Raw genomic sequence first — 20,292 nt, 5'->3', positions numbered from 1 at the left:
TAAAGTTTTATAAGTAGGTAGCAAGGGTCTTAAATTAAACGGCACATATATGGAACTAGAAACATGAAATGTAGTTTCCTATAGGGAAAAAGAGTGATAGCTCTGCTCGTCAAAAATGGAATTTGTCTCATAATCAGGCATTCAGGCAAATGAACCACCATTTGGCAGAGATCGTTACTGAAAACTACTTGCTAAAACTTTAGATGAAAAGGCAATTTTTTTTAGTTGTATTGAACTGTTTAAAGCCCATGTTGCTCTATCAGTAACAATAAAACAGAAGAGGTGACCAAGAACTCTTCATGGCTTTAAAAAATAAAGTTGATATTTAAAAAAGGCCATTTAACCTTCTCTCCTTCTTGCTTCTCCTTCCCTACCAAACAAAAGGTACATCCTGCAATTATTTCCCTTTTAGACAAGTCGGGGACCGTTGCTGCCTTTTTGTGCTGGCTACAGAAAGGTTGTTAACTAGACTTATAAACTCCAATTAATTGCTCTGTTCACTGATCTCCTGTTTGTATAAATACACACAAACCCCCAGCCTGTTACCTGTGACCACTGGTGTAAGTCTAACACAGCTACACTGAACTAGTTAACTGAAAACTAGTTTCTGTGCAACAAAGAAGGGTTCCTTTAATTCAGATGTTGCTATGCTAGTTTGCTTGCATTAGTTATAAAAATAACTACATACAGTTTATAGCACTGCGGCAAAAACAGATTAAGGAGACTGCTGATAACCATGTGGATGGAAGCTATATTGCTGAAAATGAAAGGCTAATGTACAGAAAAGAAGGGTAATTTAGAAAGTACAATATGCCAATTTAGAAGGGACCCATTTCCTAGGGGCCTGATCTTGCCAGTTGCTGAATACCCTGGTCTCCCATTGACTTCAATGGGAGTTAGGGATTATTAGTACCTCAAGTTCTGAATCTCACCTTGTGTCCTTATGTATGAATCTACTGGGATTTATGTTGAACTCTAGTCTGCAGACGCTCAAGAGGCACAGCGGGAGCAGAGCTGTGAGTCAGAGTCTGTAAGAACAAGGTTGGCCTTGGAGAAGCATGACCTCCAAGTTACCAGACAGGAAAGGGAGGGGGAAAAAAAAGTTGGGTCTCCCCCTGGTCCGAATGCAGAGGAGCGGTGGGTACAGGAACACAGGCTGGCCAATGAGCTGCTGAGCACGTGTCGGGTCACAAAGCCATGAAACTTTTGCTTGTGTTTATGGCCGGCATTTTAGAAGAACTTTACAATTTTAGTCTGAGCCTTTTATTCATTCTTTGTTTAGATTTCCTTTATCATACAATGGCCTCATCCAATTCTCTAGGCACCTTTGACAAACCTGTAAATACACAAATAGAAAAAAGTTAACCTCCCTACATTGCTGCTACACAGCCAACATACATCGCTTCACAGACAAGAAGCAAAGGTGGGCCTGAAGGCTAACAAACAAGTTCCAAAGGCTCTACACCAAATCATTCTTCTCCAAGGAAACTGCCTGCCAGATGCAAGGGTTGTGGATCTCTCCAGACAACTAGACAGACTTATGTGCAGTGCTGGGGAAGAACAGGTGGTTGTGATACATGTAGGTACCAATGATATAGGGAAAGGTAGGAGAGGAGTGCTGGAGACCAAATTTAGGCTGCTATGCAAGAGATTAAAACCCAAGACCTCCATGGTAACATTCTCTGAAATGCTTCCAGTTCCACCTGTAGGGCCAGTTAGACAGGCAGAACTGCAGAGTCCCAAAGCATAGATGAGATGATGGTGTAGGAAGGAGGGTTTTAGATTTATTAGGAACTGGGACACCTTTTGGGAAAGGAGGAGCCTAGACAGGAAGGATGGGCTCCACCTAAACCACAAAACAGAACCAGAATGCTGGCATGTAAAATTTGAAAGGTCGTAGAGGTGTTTTTAAACTAAGGGCTGGGGGAAAGCTGACAGGTATGGAGTAGCACACAGTTCAGACAGATGCATCCTATATAGAGGATCTGTTATCAGGGATTTTCTATATCCTAGCAAAGAGGAGAGGATAGAAGTTGATAGAGTACAGGGAGGAACTGAAGAGAAACAGTCAAATGAAAAAAGTCCCATTCAATGACATCATTTGGAGGGCAGACAACTAAAAAGTGCTTGTTTACAAATGGTAAAAATCTAAATACTAAGATGGGTTAACTTGAGTGCCTGTATTAAATGAGGATATTGATATAATAGGCATCACAGAAACTTCGTGGAACAATGATAAATCAATGGGATATGGTAATACCAGAGTACAAAACATATAGGAATGACAGAGTAGGTCATGCTGTGGGGGAATGGCACTATCTATGTGAAAAAGCACAGAGCTAAATATAGCAAAACTCTTAAATGAATCAAACTATACACAGAATCTCTATGGATAGAAATTCATACTTGAACAACAAGAGTATAGCAATAGGAATATACTACTGACAACTGGACTAGGACTGTGATGGTGAAAGTGAAATGTTAAGGGAAATTACAGAGGCTTTAAACATAGAAAACTCAATAATGGCGGCAGATTTCAACTATCCTCATATTGACTGGGTACATGTCACCTCAGGGCAGATATAAAGTTTCTAGACACCATTAATGACTTTTCTAGGAACAGCTGGTCCTGGAACTCACAAGGGGAGAGAGAATTCTTGATTTAGTATTAAGTGGAACATAGTATTTAAGCCAAGAGGTGTATATAACTGAACTGCTCAGTAATAGTGACCATAATATAATTAAATTTAACATCCTTGTAAGGGGGAAAATGGCAAATAAGCCCACCCTAGTAACATTTAACTTCAAAAAGAAGTACACAAAAATGAGGAAACTAGTTACATAGAAATTAAAATGAAACAGTCACAGGAGTGAAAGGTCTGCAAGCTGCATGGAAACTTTTAAAAAACACTATTATAGAGCCTCAAATTAAAAAAAATTATATACAAGTAAGATAACTAGAAAAATGCAGAAGCAAAAAAAGCATCTTTTAAAAATTGGGAGTCAAATCTTATGGAGGAAAATAGAAAAAAGCATAAATTCTGGCAAGTCAAATGTAAAAGTATTAGGCAGGCCAAAAAAGAATTTGAAGAGCAACTACCAAAAAACTAGTAGCAAAAACCATTTTAAGTACATCAAAAGTAGATAGCCAGTCAGTGGGGCCATGGATTCTCAAGGTGATAAAGGATCACTCAAGACAGAAAACGCCATAATGGAGAAGATAAATAAATTCTTTGCATTGATTTTCACTGCAGAGGATGTTAGGGAGATTCCCACACCTAAGCCAGTCTTTTTAGGTGACAAATCTGAAGAAGTGTCCCAGATTGAGGTGCCAATCAAGGAGACTTGAAATTAGACGAAGGTTTCTAACCATGAGAGGAGTGAAGTTTTCCAATAGCCTTCCAAGGGAAGCAGTGGGGGCAAAAGACCTATCTGGCTTTAAGATTAAACTCGATAAGTTTACGGAGGAGATGGTATGATGGGATAACATGATTTTGGTAATTAACTGATCTTTAAATATTCATGGTAAATAGGCCTAATGGCCTGTGATGGGTTGGGATCTGAGTTACTACAGAAAATTCTTTCCTGGGTATCTGGCTGGTGAATCTTGCCCATATGCTCAGGATTTAGCTGATCGCCATATTTGGGGTCAGGAAGGAATTTTCTTCCAGGGCAGATTGAAAGAGGCCCTGCAGGTTTTTTGCCTTCCTCTGTAGCATGGGGCACAGGTCACTTGCTGGAGGATTCTCTGCTCCTTGAAGTCTTTAAACCATGATTTGAGGACTTCAATAGCTCAGACATAGGTGAGAGGTTTTTCGCAGGAGTGAGTGGGTGAGATTCTGTGGCCTGCGTTGTGCAGACCTTAGTATCTAGAAGGTTTTGGAACAAACAGATATATTAAACTGTAATATGCCACCAGGACTAGACAGCATTCACCCAAGAGTTCTGAAGCAACTCAAATATGCAATTGCATAACTACTAATTGTGGTATGTAACCTATCACTTAAATCAGCCTCTGTATCAGAGGATAGCTTATGTAATGCCAATTTTTATGAAAGGCTCCAGAGGCAACCCTGGCAATTAGAGGCCAGTAAGCCTAACTTCTGTACCAGGCAAATTGGTTGAAACTATAGCAAAGAATAGAATTATCAGACATATAGATGAACATAATCTGTTTGGGATGAGTCAACAGGCTTTTGTAAAGGGAAATCATGCCGCATCAATTCTTTGGGATGGGGGTGGGGGGGGCGTCAACAAACATGCGGACAAGGGTGATCCAGTGGATATAGTGAAGTTGGACTTTCATAAAATCTTTGACAAGGTCTTTAAGGCTCTTAAATGGAGTTGCATCCAATGAAGTGAGCTGTAGCTCACAAAAGCTTATGCTCAAATAAATCTGTTAGTCTCTAAGGTGCCACTCCTTTTCTTTAAGCGGAGTAGGCAGTTCTGCGATAAGAGGGAAGGTCCTCTCCTGAATCAATAACTGCTTAAAAGGTAGGAAACAAAGAGTAGGAATAAATTGTCAGTTTTCAGAAAGGAGAGAGGTAAATAATGGGATCCCCCAGGAATCTATACTGGGACAACTGCTGTTCAACATAGTCAAAAATGATCTGGAAAAAAGGGTAAACAGTAAGGTGACAGTTTGCAAAGGATACAAAAATTACTCAAAATATTTAAGCTCAAAGAAGACTGTGAAGAGTTACAAAGGGATTTCACAAAACTGTACGACTGGGCAACACAATAGCAGATGAAATTCAATGTTGATAAATGTGAAGTAATGCACATTAGAAAATATAATCCCAACTATACATATAAAATGATGGCATCTAAATTAGCAGTTACCATCAAGAGAGATCTTGGAGTCACTGTGGCGAGTTCTCTGAAAACATCCACTCGATGTGTGGCAGCGGTCAAAAAGTGAACAATGTTAGTAACCATTAGGAAATGGGTAAATAATAAGACAGTAATGCCACTATATAAATCCATGGTACACTCACACCTTGAATACTGTGTGCAGTTCTGGTCGCTACATCTCAAAAAAGGTATATTAGAACTGGAAAAGGCATAGAGCAGGGCAACAAAATGATGAAGGGCATGGGACAGCTTCCATATGAGGAGAGATTAAAAACATGGGGACTGTTCAGCTTAGAAAAAGAGATGACTAAGGCATGGGGGCATGACAGAGGTATATACAATCAGGACTGGGGTGGAGAAAGTGAATGGAGGACATGTTATTTACTTCTTCACATAACACAAGAGCCAAACAGAACAAAGTCACCCAATGAAATTTATAGGCAGCAGGTTTAAAACAAAACATAAGGATGTACTAATTCACATAATGCACAGTCAACTTTGTTGCCTGGGGATGTTGTGAAGGCCAAAACTATAGCTGGGTTCCAAAAAGAATTAGGCAAATTCATGGAGGATGGGTCCATTAATAGCTATTAGATAAAATAGTCAGGGTGTCCTTAGGCCTCTGGCCTGCCTAAGGACACCCTGGATGACAGGGGATGGATCGCTTGATGGTTGCCTTGTTCTGTTCATTCCCTTTGAGCATCTGGTGTTGGCTGCTGTCAAAGGATGGGATACTGGGCTAGATGGACCATTTGTTTGACCCAATATGGCCATTCTTGTATTCTAAGGCAAGGGTTGGCAACCTATGGCACACGTGCCAAAGATGGCACAGGAGCCGATTTTTAATGGCACGCTGCTGCCTGCTGGGTGCCAGCCGCTGGCCCTGCTCAGCCCGCTGCTGAACCCAGGCCAGGACCCCGGCAGGCAGCAGCGAGCCATTAAAAATCCTGCCCACCCCGGCCTGCTCTTCTCCGCCCCCGTGGGGGCAGGGTGAAGAAGCTTGGTCCTGCCGGCTGCTGCTGCAGGGCAGGCAAGCTCTCCCCCTCCCCCGCCACTTCCCCGAGCATGCTGAGTTCCTGCCCCTCCTCTACTCCCTCCCTGCTGCCCATCAGCTGATGGCCCTTGCGAGGTAGGGGGAGGAGTGGAGCCTCAGCATGTGCGCTGCTCCAGGGAGGAGGTGGAGAAGAGGCTGTAGGGTGGAATCAGGGCATATCCCCTCCAGCCCCCTGCTGTGAGCCGCTCCGGGCAAGGAGCTGGGAACAACCCCAGAACCCTAGCCCACACCCCCAGCCCCGATTCCTACCCCCCCCACACCAGCCCTATGCCCTGACCCCTGCACCCCCCACATTCCCACTCTGACCCTGAGCACCAAACAGGAGCTCCTACCCCCCCACCCCACATTCTCATCTGCACCCCTCGCACCAAATGGGAGCTGCCCAGGTAAGCACTCCACATCCAAACCTCCCGCCCCAACCCTGAGCCTCCTCCCTCATTCTAGCTCCTGGCCAGACCCTACACCCCAACCAGCTCCTTCACCCCCAGCCCTGTGCTCAGTGCAGAGAGAGAGAGAGAGAGAGAGAGAGAGGAAGGAGAGAAGAGAATGGGCTAGAATCAGGGAGAAGGTACCCACTCTGTGTGGGCAGGGCCGGGACCCCAGACTGGCAGTAAGCTGAGCAGGGCCAGCAGCTGGGACCCTGGCTGGCAGGAGCCGGCGGACAGAACCCCAGACCGGCAGTGCTAGTCTGGTGTCCTGGCCACCAGCCCCGCTCAGCCTGCTGCTGGTCTGGGGTTCTGGCTGCCGGCCCCTTGCCAGCCAGGGTCCCGGCCGCAGGCCCCGCTCAGCCTGCTGCCGGCCTAGGTGAACGGAACCCCAGGCTGGCAGCGGGCTGAGCAGGCCGGCAGCATAAGATCAGCATTTTAATTTAATTTTAAATGAAGCTTCTTAAACATTTTGAAAGCCTTGTTTACTTTACATATGACTATATAGACTTATAGAGATCTTTAAAAAAAGATGAAAATGTATTAATGGCACGCGAAACCTTAAATTAAAGTAAATAAATGAAAACTCGGCACACCACTTCTGAAAGGTTGCTTATCCCTGTTCTAAGGTTTATCCTCTCAGAATAAGAGTCAGCATCTCTGAAAGCCAACTGTAAAAGATGAAGTACATAGGGAAATGGAAAGGTGGGGTAAAGATGGAGGCCATTCTTAAGGAGATATTCAAATAAGAGATCCTTAGAACTTTAGGTAAGCGTCCAAAATGGATCTCCAAACTTAAGGTTCATCTCTAGCCTAACCAGCCTCTCTCACCTCTCCAGCCTCCTCTTCCTCCCACCCCCAAGACATTGAACCAATGCACAAAATAAATGGGTGTTTGCAAAAGCCAATTTATAATCCCCAAATGAAAGCAGCCATAGGCAGAAATTCCTAACATTATATGTTGTACCTATTTCATCCATGTGCCTTAGGACCTTGAAGGAGTCACTGGCCCTTCTCAACTTTTTAATTAAAGAAATAAAAGGCTATTTAAGAGAGGGGAGGAGGTTGCTGGAATCCATCCAAGTCCTAGTAGGGAAGGGAAGAGCTGATAAATTTATACTGGATGAAATCATAAATCTTCATCCACCTTTTGCATAGCTCTAAAGCTAAAAATAACTACAGTGCCGGCAGGACTTCAACATTTGGATTAATCAAGTCTTGTAGTGCTAGAGGGAAAAAAACGCTACAGGAACAAAGCGCTGGATGATTTCAGGGCCAGAGCGTTCAGGCAAGGATGCAGTACCCAGAGAACAAACTGTCGTTTGTTTCTGGTTCAAGCAGATGTTCCAGGAGAATTACAGCAGGGGAAAGGGGGAAAAAAAAAAAAAAACATCTCTGGTCACGAAATAGTCTATTATAGAAGGAAAAAAATAGATGTTGGCCACAATGGAGGGGGGGCAGTCAGCCACCCCAGCTACTGTACGAAAGCCCAGTTAATGTGAGATTTGGGTGTTAGCAGAAAATTTGTTACATTATAGTCCCTGATCTTGTATGGTATACTCAGTGTCCATTTGATCACAACTTCCCTCCAGCTCATTTTGGAATTCCAGTACTGAATACCCCTTAGTGTCGAGCAAGCAGAATGCAATTACCACACACTATGCAAACCCTGGATGTACTTAGAAATAAGTAAGTAAATACATGATTTAGCAACTGGAGGGAAATATGGAAATAATCAGGAAACTTCAAGAGACTATAAGTGCACAGGATAAGAGATAAGGAAGACCTACCCAGTCACCTACAGTAGAACCTCAGAGTTATGAACACCTTCGGAATGGAGGTTGTTTGTAACTCTGAAAAGTTCGTAATGCTGAACAAAATGTTATGGTTCTTTCAGAAGTTTACAGCTGAACATTGACTTAATACAGCTTTGAAACCTTACTATGCAGAACAAAAATGCTGCTCTCCTTTTATATTTTTAGTAGTTTATATTTAACACAGTACTGTGCTTTATTCCCCCCCGCCTCCCTTTTTTATTTTTTTTGGTTTCTCCTTCTGTCTGATTGTGTACTTCTGGTTCCAAATGAGGGGTGTGATTGACTGGCAAGTTCGTAACTCTAGTGTTGATAACTGACTGGTTCTACTATACTCTATACATTATGGCACCTTTGTTATGCTACTATTTTGTCCCATTGTGTTTTCAATACATCAAGCAATGGGGCTTGCTGCAACTTCCCTTAGGAACTTCCCTTCCCTCCATAATCTAACAGATCTTGCCGCTTGGAAGTTTTTCCTGATAGCTGGTCTAAGGGTATGTCTACACAGCTGACGTTAAAGAGCTGCTGTGGCATCCGTGGCTATGTAGTCGCGGCTGTAATAAAACGGCCTCCAAGAGGAGAATAGCTCCCAGCACTTGTATATGCTACATCAGCAAAATTCAGGCTAAAGTGGTTTGCCTTATACTTACCACAATGTTGAGAAGTAGAAGCCCTCTTTCCTCTCTCCTGCTGAGCTGTTTGTCAATGATAATACCAGTTTGTGGCTTCCCCTTCTGACCACCACTCCCAGGCCCTCCAATGAAGCTTTGCAGATGCCACTTCCATTGAGTGTTTTGGCTAGCAAATGGGAGTCCATGTTAATAACAGTGTATACCAGTAGGTAGTTCTTATTCCACTCCCCGACTCTGCACTGGAATACGTACACTTGAAAGGTTATACCTTCCCTTCTCTTCTCTTTCCAGGCGGTCTGTTTTCCCAAGAAGATTGTCACCTTTACATCTTCTGACAAGATTCCTTGTCACGTGGAGCCTTAGCACATTCTCTTGGTTATTATCTCCACTTGGATGATGGAAGGAAGACTGTTGTCCTAGTTTCCCCAATAGATCATGTTTCTCTGGTGCCACCTTAGCAACAGTACAGCTTCTTGTGGACCTTTCACAGTTTGTTTAGCTACACTGATTTTAGAGTGGGTGTGGGCCTCCAAGGTAAGTGCTACTGCAAAGAAATTAACACCACACTTGTTTGCCGTTGAGGGAAAACAATTAATGATTGTAAGTCATAAAATAGAAGGGGAAAATATATGGCATATCACAAGTCTGCTTTCTGTGTTTTGATTGACATGCTTAATTAGATCTCAATGTAAGATTCAGATAGTCATTAATAATATACTGCACTTAGCTCAAGGAGAACGAAAGGCAAGAGAGTGCGCGTGCATTCAAACAATCAATCATTTCAGTAACTTACTTTAGGGTCTGCACACTTGAACTTTAACCTTTCCACCATCTCCAGCATGGCCACCTTCAGGTCAACGGGTTCTCTATTCTACAAGGAAGGGAGGACAGAGGTCATTAAACAGTACTAATTTTAACTCTACCGAGCACAACAAGGATTTTTCACAGGACAATGGGAGGCAGCAATTTTTCAGCTAATTCTATCAGCCATGTTGCAGTGAGCCCATGAATACATTTGCCTGCTCTTCTGGGACTATTTTTGTTCAGGCAAAAGGCACGAGGGGAAGAGGAAAAAAAAAAAAAGCAAGCCGCCAAGTGAGCTGGGAAAACTATTGGAATGAAAATTAAATGCAATTGCACAGGCTGACTCATTCATTGCTTTGTCTCATGGCTCAGCTGCACCCATGTTCACTGAATTAGGGCCCAATCCTAGAAGATGTTCATTGCCTCTCAACTACTACTAAAGCCAATGGCTCAGTGACTTGAAGGAGGCACTCAGCACTTTACAGGATAAGGCTCTTACGGAGGATCTGCAAGAATGGGGTGGCCTGGGTCCATGTAACGTTTATATTCTATCATGGGCACTGGCTGCCTGATAATTTAATCTTGCACTTTTTCTATATCCATTTATAAATTGGAGCAGAGAGAGAGAGAGAGAGAGATTAAAAAAAGGAAAGAACTAACTAAGGAAGCAATCAAGAGTTCATAGTTCAGGAGAGAGAAGTGAAGTGATAGGCACTTCTAGAATCCCTGGAATATTAATTTCCTTTGCTTCAACTGTTTCTCTCAAATAAGTGTAATTTTACTTTTTGTAGAGAATGATCGCAGTGACAAATACAAGAGTTAAACAATGATCTTACGGCAGTTTTCTCCAAGACACGGGTCAGACCTATCTACAGCAGCTATCAGAATACTGACACCTCATGGAAAACATTCTATTATACCAGCACAGAAGAGAGAAAAAGAATGCAAGTAAGCCCCACTGTCCATCTCTGCAGAGGCTACCCACAACTCCAGTGCAAGAAATGCTTGTAGTTGCACAGCAAGCCAGGACTTTTTGTTGCCAGTTGCCATTTTGAATTTTCCTTCGTCTCCTCAGTGACCACCCTGTGTTGTCACCAGCACCACTGGTCAGAGGGGCCCTGGCACAAAATACAAATACATGACTGGTCTCAAAAGCCAAGAGAAAAAGAGACAGACACAGCACAATCTAGAGCCTTCGATACCTCCAGCTGACAGACACCACTGCTAGTCAGAAACACAGTGCCAACAATTCTTACTGCCTGCTTGCGGGGGCAGAAGCAGCACCCCCAAAGCATACAGGAAAAACAGCATAGGCAGTATCCAAGAGCCCCACAAGCAAGAGCCAACAAACCAATTGAGTCCAACCATGATTGGGGGTGCGGTCCAACCGCCCCCCCCCAAGGAAAAGCTGTATTGTAGTTGAGCCACACTGGGTTTGTCTACACTGCAGCTGGGAGCGAGCCTTCCAGCCTGGGTAGATGGACTCAGAGGTGATGCGTGGGGTGCCCCCCACAGATTTATGCCTCCTCCTTGGGCAGCAGCTCCTGGAGCTGGCAAGCTGCAACCATAGGAAGAGGCACCAGCAAACAGCTGGGAGCTGCAGGGAGGGGCCGTTGCTTTAGCTTCATGAGGAGAAGTAGCAGCAAACACCTGAAAGCTGCAGGGAGGGGCCACTGAGGGAAGAGGGGAACGCATGACTCAGGCTGTTGGAGGGGACCTTTAAATTGTGCCTCCTATCCTTCCACACCCATTAGCAGGTATCAGCCATCTCTGGATGGATTTATGCTAACAGGGCTTGAGCTAGAGTGCTAAAAATAGCAGCGAGACGTTGCAGCTCAGGTGCCGTAACCGACTCCCTGGATCTGAGCTATACAGCTAGCCCAAGTTTCCACCAGAGCCACAGTGTCCACACTGATACTTTCAATGCACTACTTTGAGCCCCGCTAGCATAAATCCGTCTTCCTGGGTTGGGAGGCTCACTCCCAGCTACAGTGTCAACAAACCCAATGTGGCCATGTCCTGTGGGGTGCTGTTCCCATTGCTCCTTCTGTACAATGGAAAGACATATGCAAACATCACTGAGCCAAACCCAGAATAGCTGAAAATAGGAATGGGACTTGGGGGTGGGGTGGGGTGTCAGTCTATTTCGTTTTGCACTCGGTCTCAAAATGGAGGCGGCTTGGTTTGTGGGCAGTGTTTGGGAGGATAGCACTCCTTCCTCCCCCCAGTTCAATTCCTAGCCTAGGAACAGTGCAGTTTTATGCAAGGGCTGGCCTCAATCCCAATCCTCCAGTTTTCAAACCCCATCTGTTGATCCTGAGGTTTGATAATGCTCCAAAATGGGAAAAGATAAGGCAAGGGCTGGAGTGATTTAGCTGAAGGCTGGGCCTCTGAAAAGGGCAATGGCTTCTTTCAAAAGGTGTGGCAACAGTGATGCCACTTTTGCTTCCTGAAAGTTTCCTGGGTGAACCAGCCAGGATTTCTTCAGTAATTGCTGCCGAGGAGCCCCTCTGAACTGCTCCCATTCTATCCGTCATGGTGTGTCACTTAGCCCAAAACGTACCCCTCCATTTCAGGATGATTCTGCTTATATGAATGTTTCTGATGTCTTCCTTAAAAAAAAGGGAAGTATTACTTGGGACAGCTGCATCAAAACAGAAATAGTGTGTTGACAATGTCATCTGCTTCTATTACTCATTCCTCATTGGAAGCCTACCTAATTAAGGTGTTCATATAGCCCCTGTCAGTTTCCAGGCATTGTATCCTCTGTTCCTTGGGCAATCAATTATGACATCACACGTTCAGATTAGGATTTCAAAGGAGGAGGAAACAGCAGGAACAGACAAAAATCAAAAGCAACAAAGATCTTATTTGTATGCAGGTGCTTCAAGTAATCAACCAAATAAATTGTAAACTATTAAAATATGGTATAAGCAGGATTGTTTCCAAATAGAAATTTTTCCAATGAGGTATCAATGGCAAGCGTCCTGAAGGACTAGTCTGACACGAGACAGAAGGCAGAGTGATTTAAACAATGCAAGCAGCATCCCAATGATCCTTATCACACACCCAGAGACAGAAAACCAGAGCATTTTTTCCTCTCAAAAGACATTAAATGTCAAAGCAGAGAGATGTGAGCATGTTCCATCTGATTTAAACTTCTGTGCTCTAAATCCTCCACAGTAGCTCCTATGATCCTAATTCAGAGACTAGGATCAGTTTAGGGCATTTACTGAGTCTTTCATTTCACTTGCCATGTGGCTCTTCTGCAGCATTAAAACATCATCCAAAATATTTTGGATAAATAAGCTATCAGAGTATGACTTTTGAAAGTCATACAAGGCTGGTTATTCTCACTTATTCACAAGATATCGATGCCATTATTTGGAGCATGCTCTTTTGGAAAGGAGAGTTGAGTGAACACACATTCTAAAACTAGGACAATCCAAGCCGCTGCTAAAAATGTTTCTTACCCATTAAAGATTCTCTCTCCACTGTGGATACAGGAGTACAGTCAGCAATTTGAAGTTTGCAAAAACCTAACCAACCTTATCCCTCTACCCACCTGACTGAAGCAGATTGATTACATCCTCGGTACTGCAGGCCTACCATTGCACAAATAAGGGTAAAGAGAAACCTCAGTGCTCACTGATTTCACCGAGTCCAGAGCACTCTGTATCCTGCGGGACAGAACTTCTATAGCAGGTGAAGTTAGATATAGACACCCTGCTACGAACTCAGTAAGAAGCAGGATGAACAATGAGAACTTGCTAGTTTATTTCAAGAAACAGTGCTCTAAGGAAATTAAAATTGCACCAGTATGCATCAGCTTTATCTGTAATAGAGATGGGAGCAACATCGTTAGATGTGGGTAAATATGAACCAGGAGTGTATTCAGTTAATTTATTCTGTGAACTTTGGGATAAAAAAAATTTAAAATAAGAAAACATGTGCCAGGGGTGCGATTCTATGCTGCCCAAGAGGAGATGGGGCCAGGGCTCAGATGGCTAAAAGCCTAAGTTATGTGCTCTGGGACAGTGTTGCAACCACCACTAAGCGAAAGTCACCATCTCGACCTTGAAAAGTCTCCAGATGGAGCAAAAAAAACAAAACACCTCTCTAAACTCCCAAGAGCCTGTATTTTATCAGACTGTGGCCATCCAGGTAATTGTTTTCTATTGGCTGCTGTCATCACATGGTACAAAGAAGCCCCACCTCCACACTACTTTCTGGATTTGATGCCTGACTCCACCACTAGTGAAGTCATGGACTACAGCGGGAGCAGCCCCTCCACCTTTTCCTAAACAGGAGAAGTCTTGTAACCAACATTAGCCTCTCACAGTTTGTATGGTAACTTCCAACTTATCTGTATGTATATCTTCTTACTCTATGTTCCATTCTATGCATCCGATGAAGTGAGCTGTAGCCCACGAAAGCTTATGCTTTAATAAATTTGTTAGTCTCTAAGGTGCCACAAGTACTCCTGTTCTTTTTGCGGGTACAGACTAACATGGCTGCTACACTGAAACATGACTGCAATGTTTTGCTACTTGGTAAATCTTTATAGATTTGTTTGCAGGGACACATTTTAATGAAATATTTCTTCTCTCCTTGTTTCTTTTTCTAATTTTTCGAAAAAGGTGATCAACATATGAATTACATCAGTATGCCCCTGAACGATTCAGTATGGGTTTTATTCAACTTGTGGAGGAGTCAGTTGAAAATGTCACACTTTTGAATGCTACTGTAGCATGCAATTTGAATAAAAACCCAGAAGTATAAAAGCTTGGGGCGGGGGGGGGGGGGGGAGGCTGCTTCTCTGGTAGATGTGGTAAACATTAGGACAGCTATAGACGCATTCACTGGAGTTTTAAAATAATTAAAACTGAAATTTTAAATAAAGTGAATACAGGCATCAAGACTACCAATTGCCTTTCTTCCACATGGCTGCAGAGATAGAACCGTCCTTTTCAACAAAAGGACCCGACTTCTTCTGCAAAGGTTTCCCCTTTCAGATATATTGTAAGAAGATTTAAGTGTTCTGGGTGAAGTGCCGGAGGTGGACAGAGCTCTGGGGAAGCATTATGGGTAGTGCAAGGCTGTCAGACTGACAAGAGATTCTGTGTAGGAGATGGTAAGGGCACTAAACAGGTGGTGCTTCTTCTTCTTCTTCTTCAATGCTTAGCCGAACAATCTGCCATACCGCTCGTTCGCCATTTGGTCCATTCCTGTGTGGCCGCAAGGGCTTAACCAGCTGAAAGTCCAATGTTGGAACAGACTTGATGCACCCATGTAATAGGCGGGGTCTGTCTCTGGGTCGCCTCCACCTCTCAGTTAGTGGAATTATATCCCGGATGTTACAAGCCACACAGAAAATGGCGTCTGCTGGAATGCCTCACGGCATTCTGGTGATATGTCTGAAAAGCGTAAAATGCCGGTTATGGACAATGACCCCAGTAGTCTGTAGACTGGAGCAACCGTAAACATCTGCATTACAAAGAAAGTCATTCCACTTTATGCCCAATATACTATGTTGGCATTTTGTGTGGAAAGCCTCCAGCTTTGTCCAGTCTGAGCAACATAATGTCCATGTTTTGCAGCTGCAGAGCAAAGGGTTCAGGATCTATTAGAGTTGTATTTGGTTGTTGTGTTGAGATGACGTTGATTCCATTCATCGTAAATCACCCTTTGTAAAGGGCTGTGGGTGATCAACGTCTGAGGGGGGAATTGATGTGTGCTGGGTGTCTGGGGGATGCCAGGGGCTGGTGGGTGCTGCGTGTCTAGAGGAATGCAAGGGACTGCATGGCAAGTGCCTGCAAGAGGTGGGGGAGGCAGGTAGCTCAGTGCTGAGAGTCTCTTCCCTGCTGAGCCCCGTGGGACCATTTGTAGCCAGAGGCTCCATCCTCCACACAACTGGGTCCGGAGTGACAACAGGTCAGACTGCAGCAGCTGCTTGCCGCTGCCTACAGATATGCAAGGAGCGACTGGTGTCATTGCATTTCCCCTCACTCCCCTCCTGCCAAATTCTGACGCCCCTGAAGTGCGCATGGACAGGTGCCTCCAACTCCAGCAAGGCCTGACTGGAACTGAAGCTCACTCCCCGAGCATGGGCAAAAGCAAGTGTCACCAGAATATCCACAAATTTATTTATAAGTCACTGTTCAGAGACTTGGTGCAGGAAAGCCTGAAAAAAAAAAAAAAATCTTTCGAAGACCTAAAAAGACTCTAGATTAGCAACAAATTTGCTAAACACTGCTCTGGGCTGCAACATTGCCCGAAACCGTCTGCTTGCTGCAACCCCCCACCCTAACACACCCTCTCACCACTACCTCCAAAGCCAGGGCTTGTGAAGGCTAACACTCAAGGACTCCTTATGGCTGTTTCCACAATACCTGCCCCAGGCCTGTCCCTTTCAGATCTGGGGCTTTTAGAGCTGCTTACACCATTTCAGCCTTTTTACCCCGAACAAAGGAGCTGGAATGGAGGGAGCGGAGGGAAGGACCCCACCCCTTGTTTTTGAAGAGATGCTAAGCTGAGCTCCTGTTCAAGTCACTGGAAGCTATGGGTGTTCAGCACATCTGAAATAAGTCCCTCTATGAAATGGGCATTCATTAATCCTGTTGCATTACTTGCCTTGTTCTAATCAGCAACTACTCGAGTGCCAAAAGAAAATCCAATAACAATTTCAAAAAAACGTAAGGTTCTCTCCAGGGGTCAGACCATATACTTCTCTTTCAAACCAAAAATTCATTAACAGAACCACCACCCTTCACCTCCTCCAACACTGGCAATGCTTGGATTCAGATACCAATTTAGCAGGTCAGGCCCATCTTTAATTTTCTGGGACTTGGAACCCTTAGCCAAAGAATGACTTTGACAAAAAAGAACAAGATTTCAGTCCTGTGGATTGTGGATGGATTGCAGCTAGTGCAGTCTTTGTTACAGAAGCTTTCACTTCTTCTAAGGGAAGCACAATAACAATCCGAGACACTGAAATGACACTACTGAAACACGTATGGGCTTGGAAGCATTCTTGCAGAATTTTTAGATCTCTCCCCCACCCACCTCTTCAAAAAAAAAAAAAAAAAACATTGTGCATGTGAATTTAGTGCTTAGAACAGGAGCTGTCTTGACAGCCCTGGAGACTGAAGTCCCAACTTTAGATAGAAAACAGGCAATGCAAGGAGAGCAGCCAGACAAGCTTTCCCCATGGGCTGCAACCCAGATCAAAGGGACCAACTCTAGGAGTTGGAGAGGAGCCTGCTCTCAGTGGCCCTTCTGCTGAGACTGCCAACAACAGCGCTACGGGCGCTAGCAATATTTATGATTTAGACCGTGAGACTGGAATGAGCCAACAAATTTATTTCGCATAGGCCACCCAGCAGCCATCAGATGGTAGGAACTCTCAGCTAATCAACAGCAGCAACTAATGAGTTGGATGCAGCTCAGAGGCTTTTAATATCTTACTACCAATCCCCCTGAATCATCCAGTCCATGCTTTATGGAACTATGGGAGAAGGCTTCAGAAATGTGCAGCTGAAAGGCAACAGCAGGGTAGACTGAAGGTATGTCTACACTACAGCAGGGAGCAAGTCTCTCAGCCTGGATAGATGGATTTGAACTAGCAGGGCTTGTGTTAGCACACTTAAAATAGCAGCGTGGGCATAGCAGCATGGGCTGGAGCTCGGGATCTCCAGCCCACTCAACCCCCTAAGCTCCTAGCTGCAGTGTAAATGTACCCAGAGGACCTATCAATCCTTTAGCTAGTCATTTTGCCTGTTAATGGAGCAAATAAATCTGCAGTGAAGTGAACAAAGAGGAAACAGCACATCTGTGTATTTTCCCCCCTTTCTATTTTGATACTTAGAAAATTAACACCATGTCTTTAAAATCCTCCCACACTTCCTAAGAGACAGAACAGCACTTTTCAGGGGATTGCAGAAAAACAACCATGAAGGCTGGAAGGGAGGCCTAAAATTAAACTACCAGGTGTGTCTTGGGCAGGGCACACTGCAACAGCAGGCTACTGAAATATGCAAGAATTTCCAGCTTTAGAGAGTAAGAGGCTTATACATGTCAACAGCCTCCCTAAACATCAGACTGGAGCAGACAGACTACAGGAGGGGATGACAAACAGTTGTCCCAAGGAAACCCAGCAATATTACATTTACTGAGAGCTGCTTGCCTATGGATTTTATTCCATAGTTCCCATGTTTTGTCCCACCATTGGAGATGCTCTTTACAACTGATTGGTGGCTAGTTACCTTTCTCTATGTCCTCACATGCCAATGCCCCAGCACTTTTGCTGCCATCTCACCATCTCTCTTTCCCTGCTCTCTAAACCATGTATGTTTTCTTCCCCCTCCCTTCCTTCCTGATTCTTGCCTCATGTGTCCTCTCCCCTTATGACTGCCCATCATACTCAACCATAAAACAGAAGGGTGGGAAGAGAAGGAGAGAGAAGCAATCTATCGATAACTCCCTGGGGCCAACTTACACATGCCTCTGTAGCTGTCCCAAGTAACATAGAAGCAGAGAAAAGAATCTTGGTCTGGCTGGTTGCTTTTTGAGTCTGCAGTGAAAGACCCCGGGATTTGTTTTCTAACTCACTTCGTTTCAGTATAGAAAATGCCCTAATGTGGCATAAATGCCCTGATCAGAGGAAGGGCAGGTCAGATGTGATACCAATATGTGGAAAAACGTTCCAGAAATTATTGCTTTGCCAAGGATATTAAAGACACCTCTGCAGCAGGCATGGAAATGCTGAAAGACAAAACCTCCCTAGGATCTCTAAGAAGGAGCACACTGCATACAGCCTGTGTGCCAACAGAAGGCAAGTTTTACTGATAAAACTTTGCAGCATCAATCAGGCCTTAGAGTGCATTAACAACCCTGCTTCCAATATGCAGCCTACTGATGGGTCCAAATGAAAGCTTCACAACTCGACACTGCAAAAGTTGGCTGTGATTTATATTTGGATTGTAAGCAGCAATACACAATAGAGAATTTGGTTATGTCTGTTTCCTGGGTGCACTGTAAAGACAAAAAGATAGAGGCCTTACTTTTTTGAGGTTCTGATGGGATTGAAAAGCAACTTCACTGGCATCTAGTGTCAACTTGTGCAAGAGGAAAATCAAGCCCACGATACCCAAGAGTTCATAGGCCATCATCAGGGGAATTAACCTCTCTACTGGCACAAAGGCGGAGGGAGGGGAGGTTGCTTGTGCCTCCCTTGTTCAGGAGCACCAGGGGCCAGTTCAGCTTCCGATGCAGAATACTGCAGACCTGAGCATTAGCCTATTGTACATCCCCTAATGCCATAGTCCCAAAGGAGCTTGTGGCGATGGGGAACTGATGGACTGCAGGACCATCTCAGGCAACCAACACCCAATACATGAGCGTGGACTGTCTCTTGCACTGGTATGGGGCAGACATGAGATTACACCATCCTAAAGAGGTACCTTGGGCCTGCTCTAAAGCCCCTTTGCCCCTTCTTTCTCCATCTCTTTCCAGCCTTCTGTTTATGGGTGAGTGTGATGGGGAGCCTTAAGGGGTGAGGACGCATGGGGCAACAGCGAGTCTGGCCTAACACCACCACGCACATCCTGGCAGGCTATACTGGACCCCGCAACTGACACACTGCATAACAGCCCTGCAAAGAGAGCGACTGCCCCTCTTCGCGCCTCAGTTTCCCCAGGGTGTGCAATGGGACTCCACTCACAACATCGGTGCAATGCTGCCACTTCAGCGGAGCTCCTCCTCCGACACCCCCAGAGCAGAGAAGCCGCTGCCAGGGCGGTGAGAAACCAGGGGAAGGCAGGAGCGCTTACCCTCATGGCCTGGTAGGCTTCAGCCAGGGTGATGAGCTGGTGCTGCCGGTGGGCGCCGGTGACGGCGCACAGCACGCAGATGATCTTCTCGTGCTCCTTGCAGTACAGGCTCAGCTCCTGCCCGTGCTCCTCGCACTTCTTCCGCTCCAGCTTGGGCGCCTCTTCCCCCAGCTCCTCGCCGCCCGCGGCGGGGCCCCGCAGGCGGTGGGCCGCGAACTTCCGGCCGTGCGCCTCGGCGTGGGGCTGGCAGAAGGAGAAGCCGCACTCCTCGCACACCCCCACGGCGCTCTTGGCTTCATCGGGCTCGCAGACGTCGCACGTGCCGTCGGGGGGAAGCTCCTCGGCGCGCTCCCCCGCCTCAGAGGCCATGGCGAGCTTCTCCCGGGGCTGCAGCCCCCTGCCCGGGCCTGGTCGCTCCCCTGCGGCAGCTCTCCGCGCGGGGGGCGGGGAGATAACGGCTTCCCCCCGCCCAGCACCAGCCTCCAGCTGCTGCCCGCCCTGCCACACTTGAACGGCCCAGTTGCTCTGCTGCTGCCTCCTCTCCAGCTACCAGCTACCCTCCCTCTCCTATTTCTGCCTGAGCTGCCGGCCTGATGCCCCTCCGCCTCCCACCTTCTGAGCAACCGGCATTTCACACGCTAAGATAACCTCCCTCCCCTGAGTTTTCACGGGCAGGGTGCTGGGCGCTCAGCTGCTGCCTTGACCCGAGCAGCAGGGCCCCATGCACAGCAGCAGCTACTTTCACTTTTAAAGTTCAGGACATCCTGGTTTTTTACTTCCGGACTCATTTAAAGTGGCAATGGCCTTTTCCCCCCCCCCCTTAGTAGCAGCCGGGTGAGTCTGTAGTCGCAAAAAGAAAAGAGGGCTTGTGGCACC

At 45.5% G+C, this 20,292-nt stretch overlaps 1 protein-coding gene across 6 annotated transcripts in view; it reads right to left on the bottom strand.

Moving 5' to 3' along the window:
* TRIM44 (tripartite motif containing 44) overlaps positions 1 to 20,178 on the bottom strand; it is a 93,536-nt gene extending 73,358 nt beyond the window's left edge. For 4 of the 6 annotated variants that reach the window (XR_006281880.1, XM_043515895.1, XM_043515893.1 and 1 more), the window contains exons 1-2: positions 19,417 to 20,177; positions 9,576 to 9,653 (exon numbers count right to left, since the gene is read on the bottom strand). Coding sequence is in view for 5 of the 6 variants with exons in the window: in XM_043515895.1 (XP_043371830.1) it covers positions 9,576 to 9,653; positions 19,417 to 19,785 (447 nt within the window). In the remaining variant the exon portion in view is untranslated. Of the gene's footprint in view, positions 1 to 9,575; positions 9,654 to 19,416 lie in introns of all 6 variants that reach the window. The other 2 variants (XM_038405805.2, XM_043515897.1) reach the window with 2 other exon arrangements.
* Positions 20,179 to 20,292: the final 114 nt, after the last annotated feature.

This window comes from Dermochelys coriacea, chromosome 6 (assembly GCF_009764565.3).
Source record: "Dermochelys coriacea isolate rDerCor1 chromosome 6, rDerCor1.pri.v4, whole genome shotgun sequence".
Taxonomy (NCBI): Eukaryota; Metazoa; Chordata; order Testudines; family Dermochelyidae; genus Dermochelys; species Dermochelys coriacea.
The sequence above is the reverse complement of the archived record's forward strand: the minus strand, read 5'-3'. Positions and strand labels throughout refer to the sequence as shown.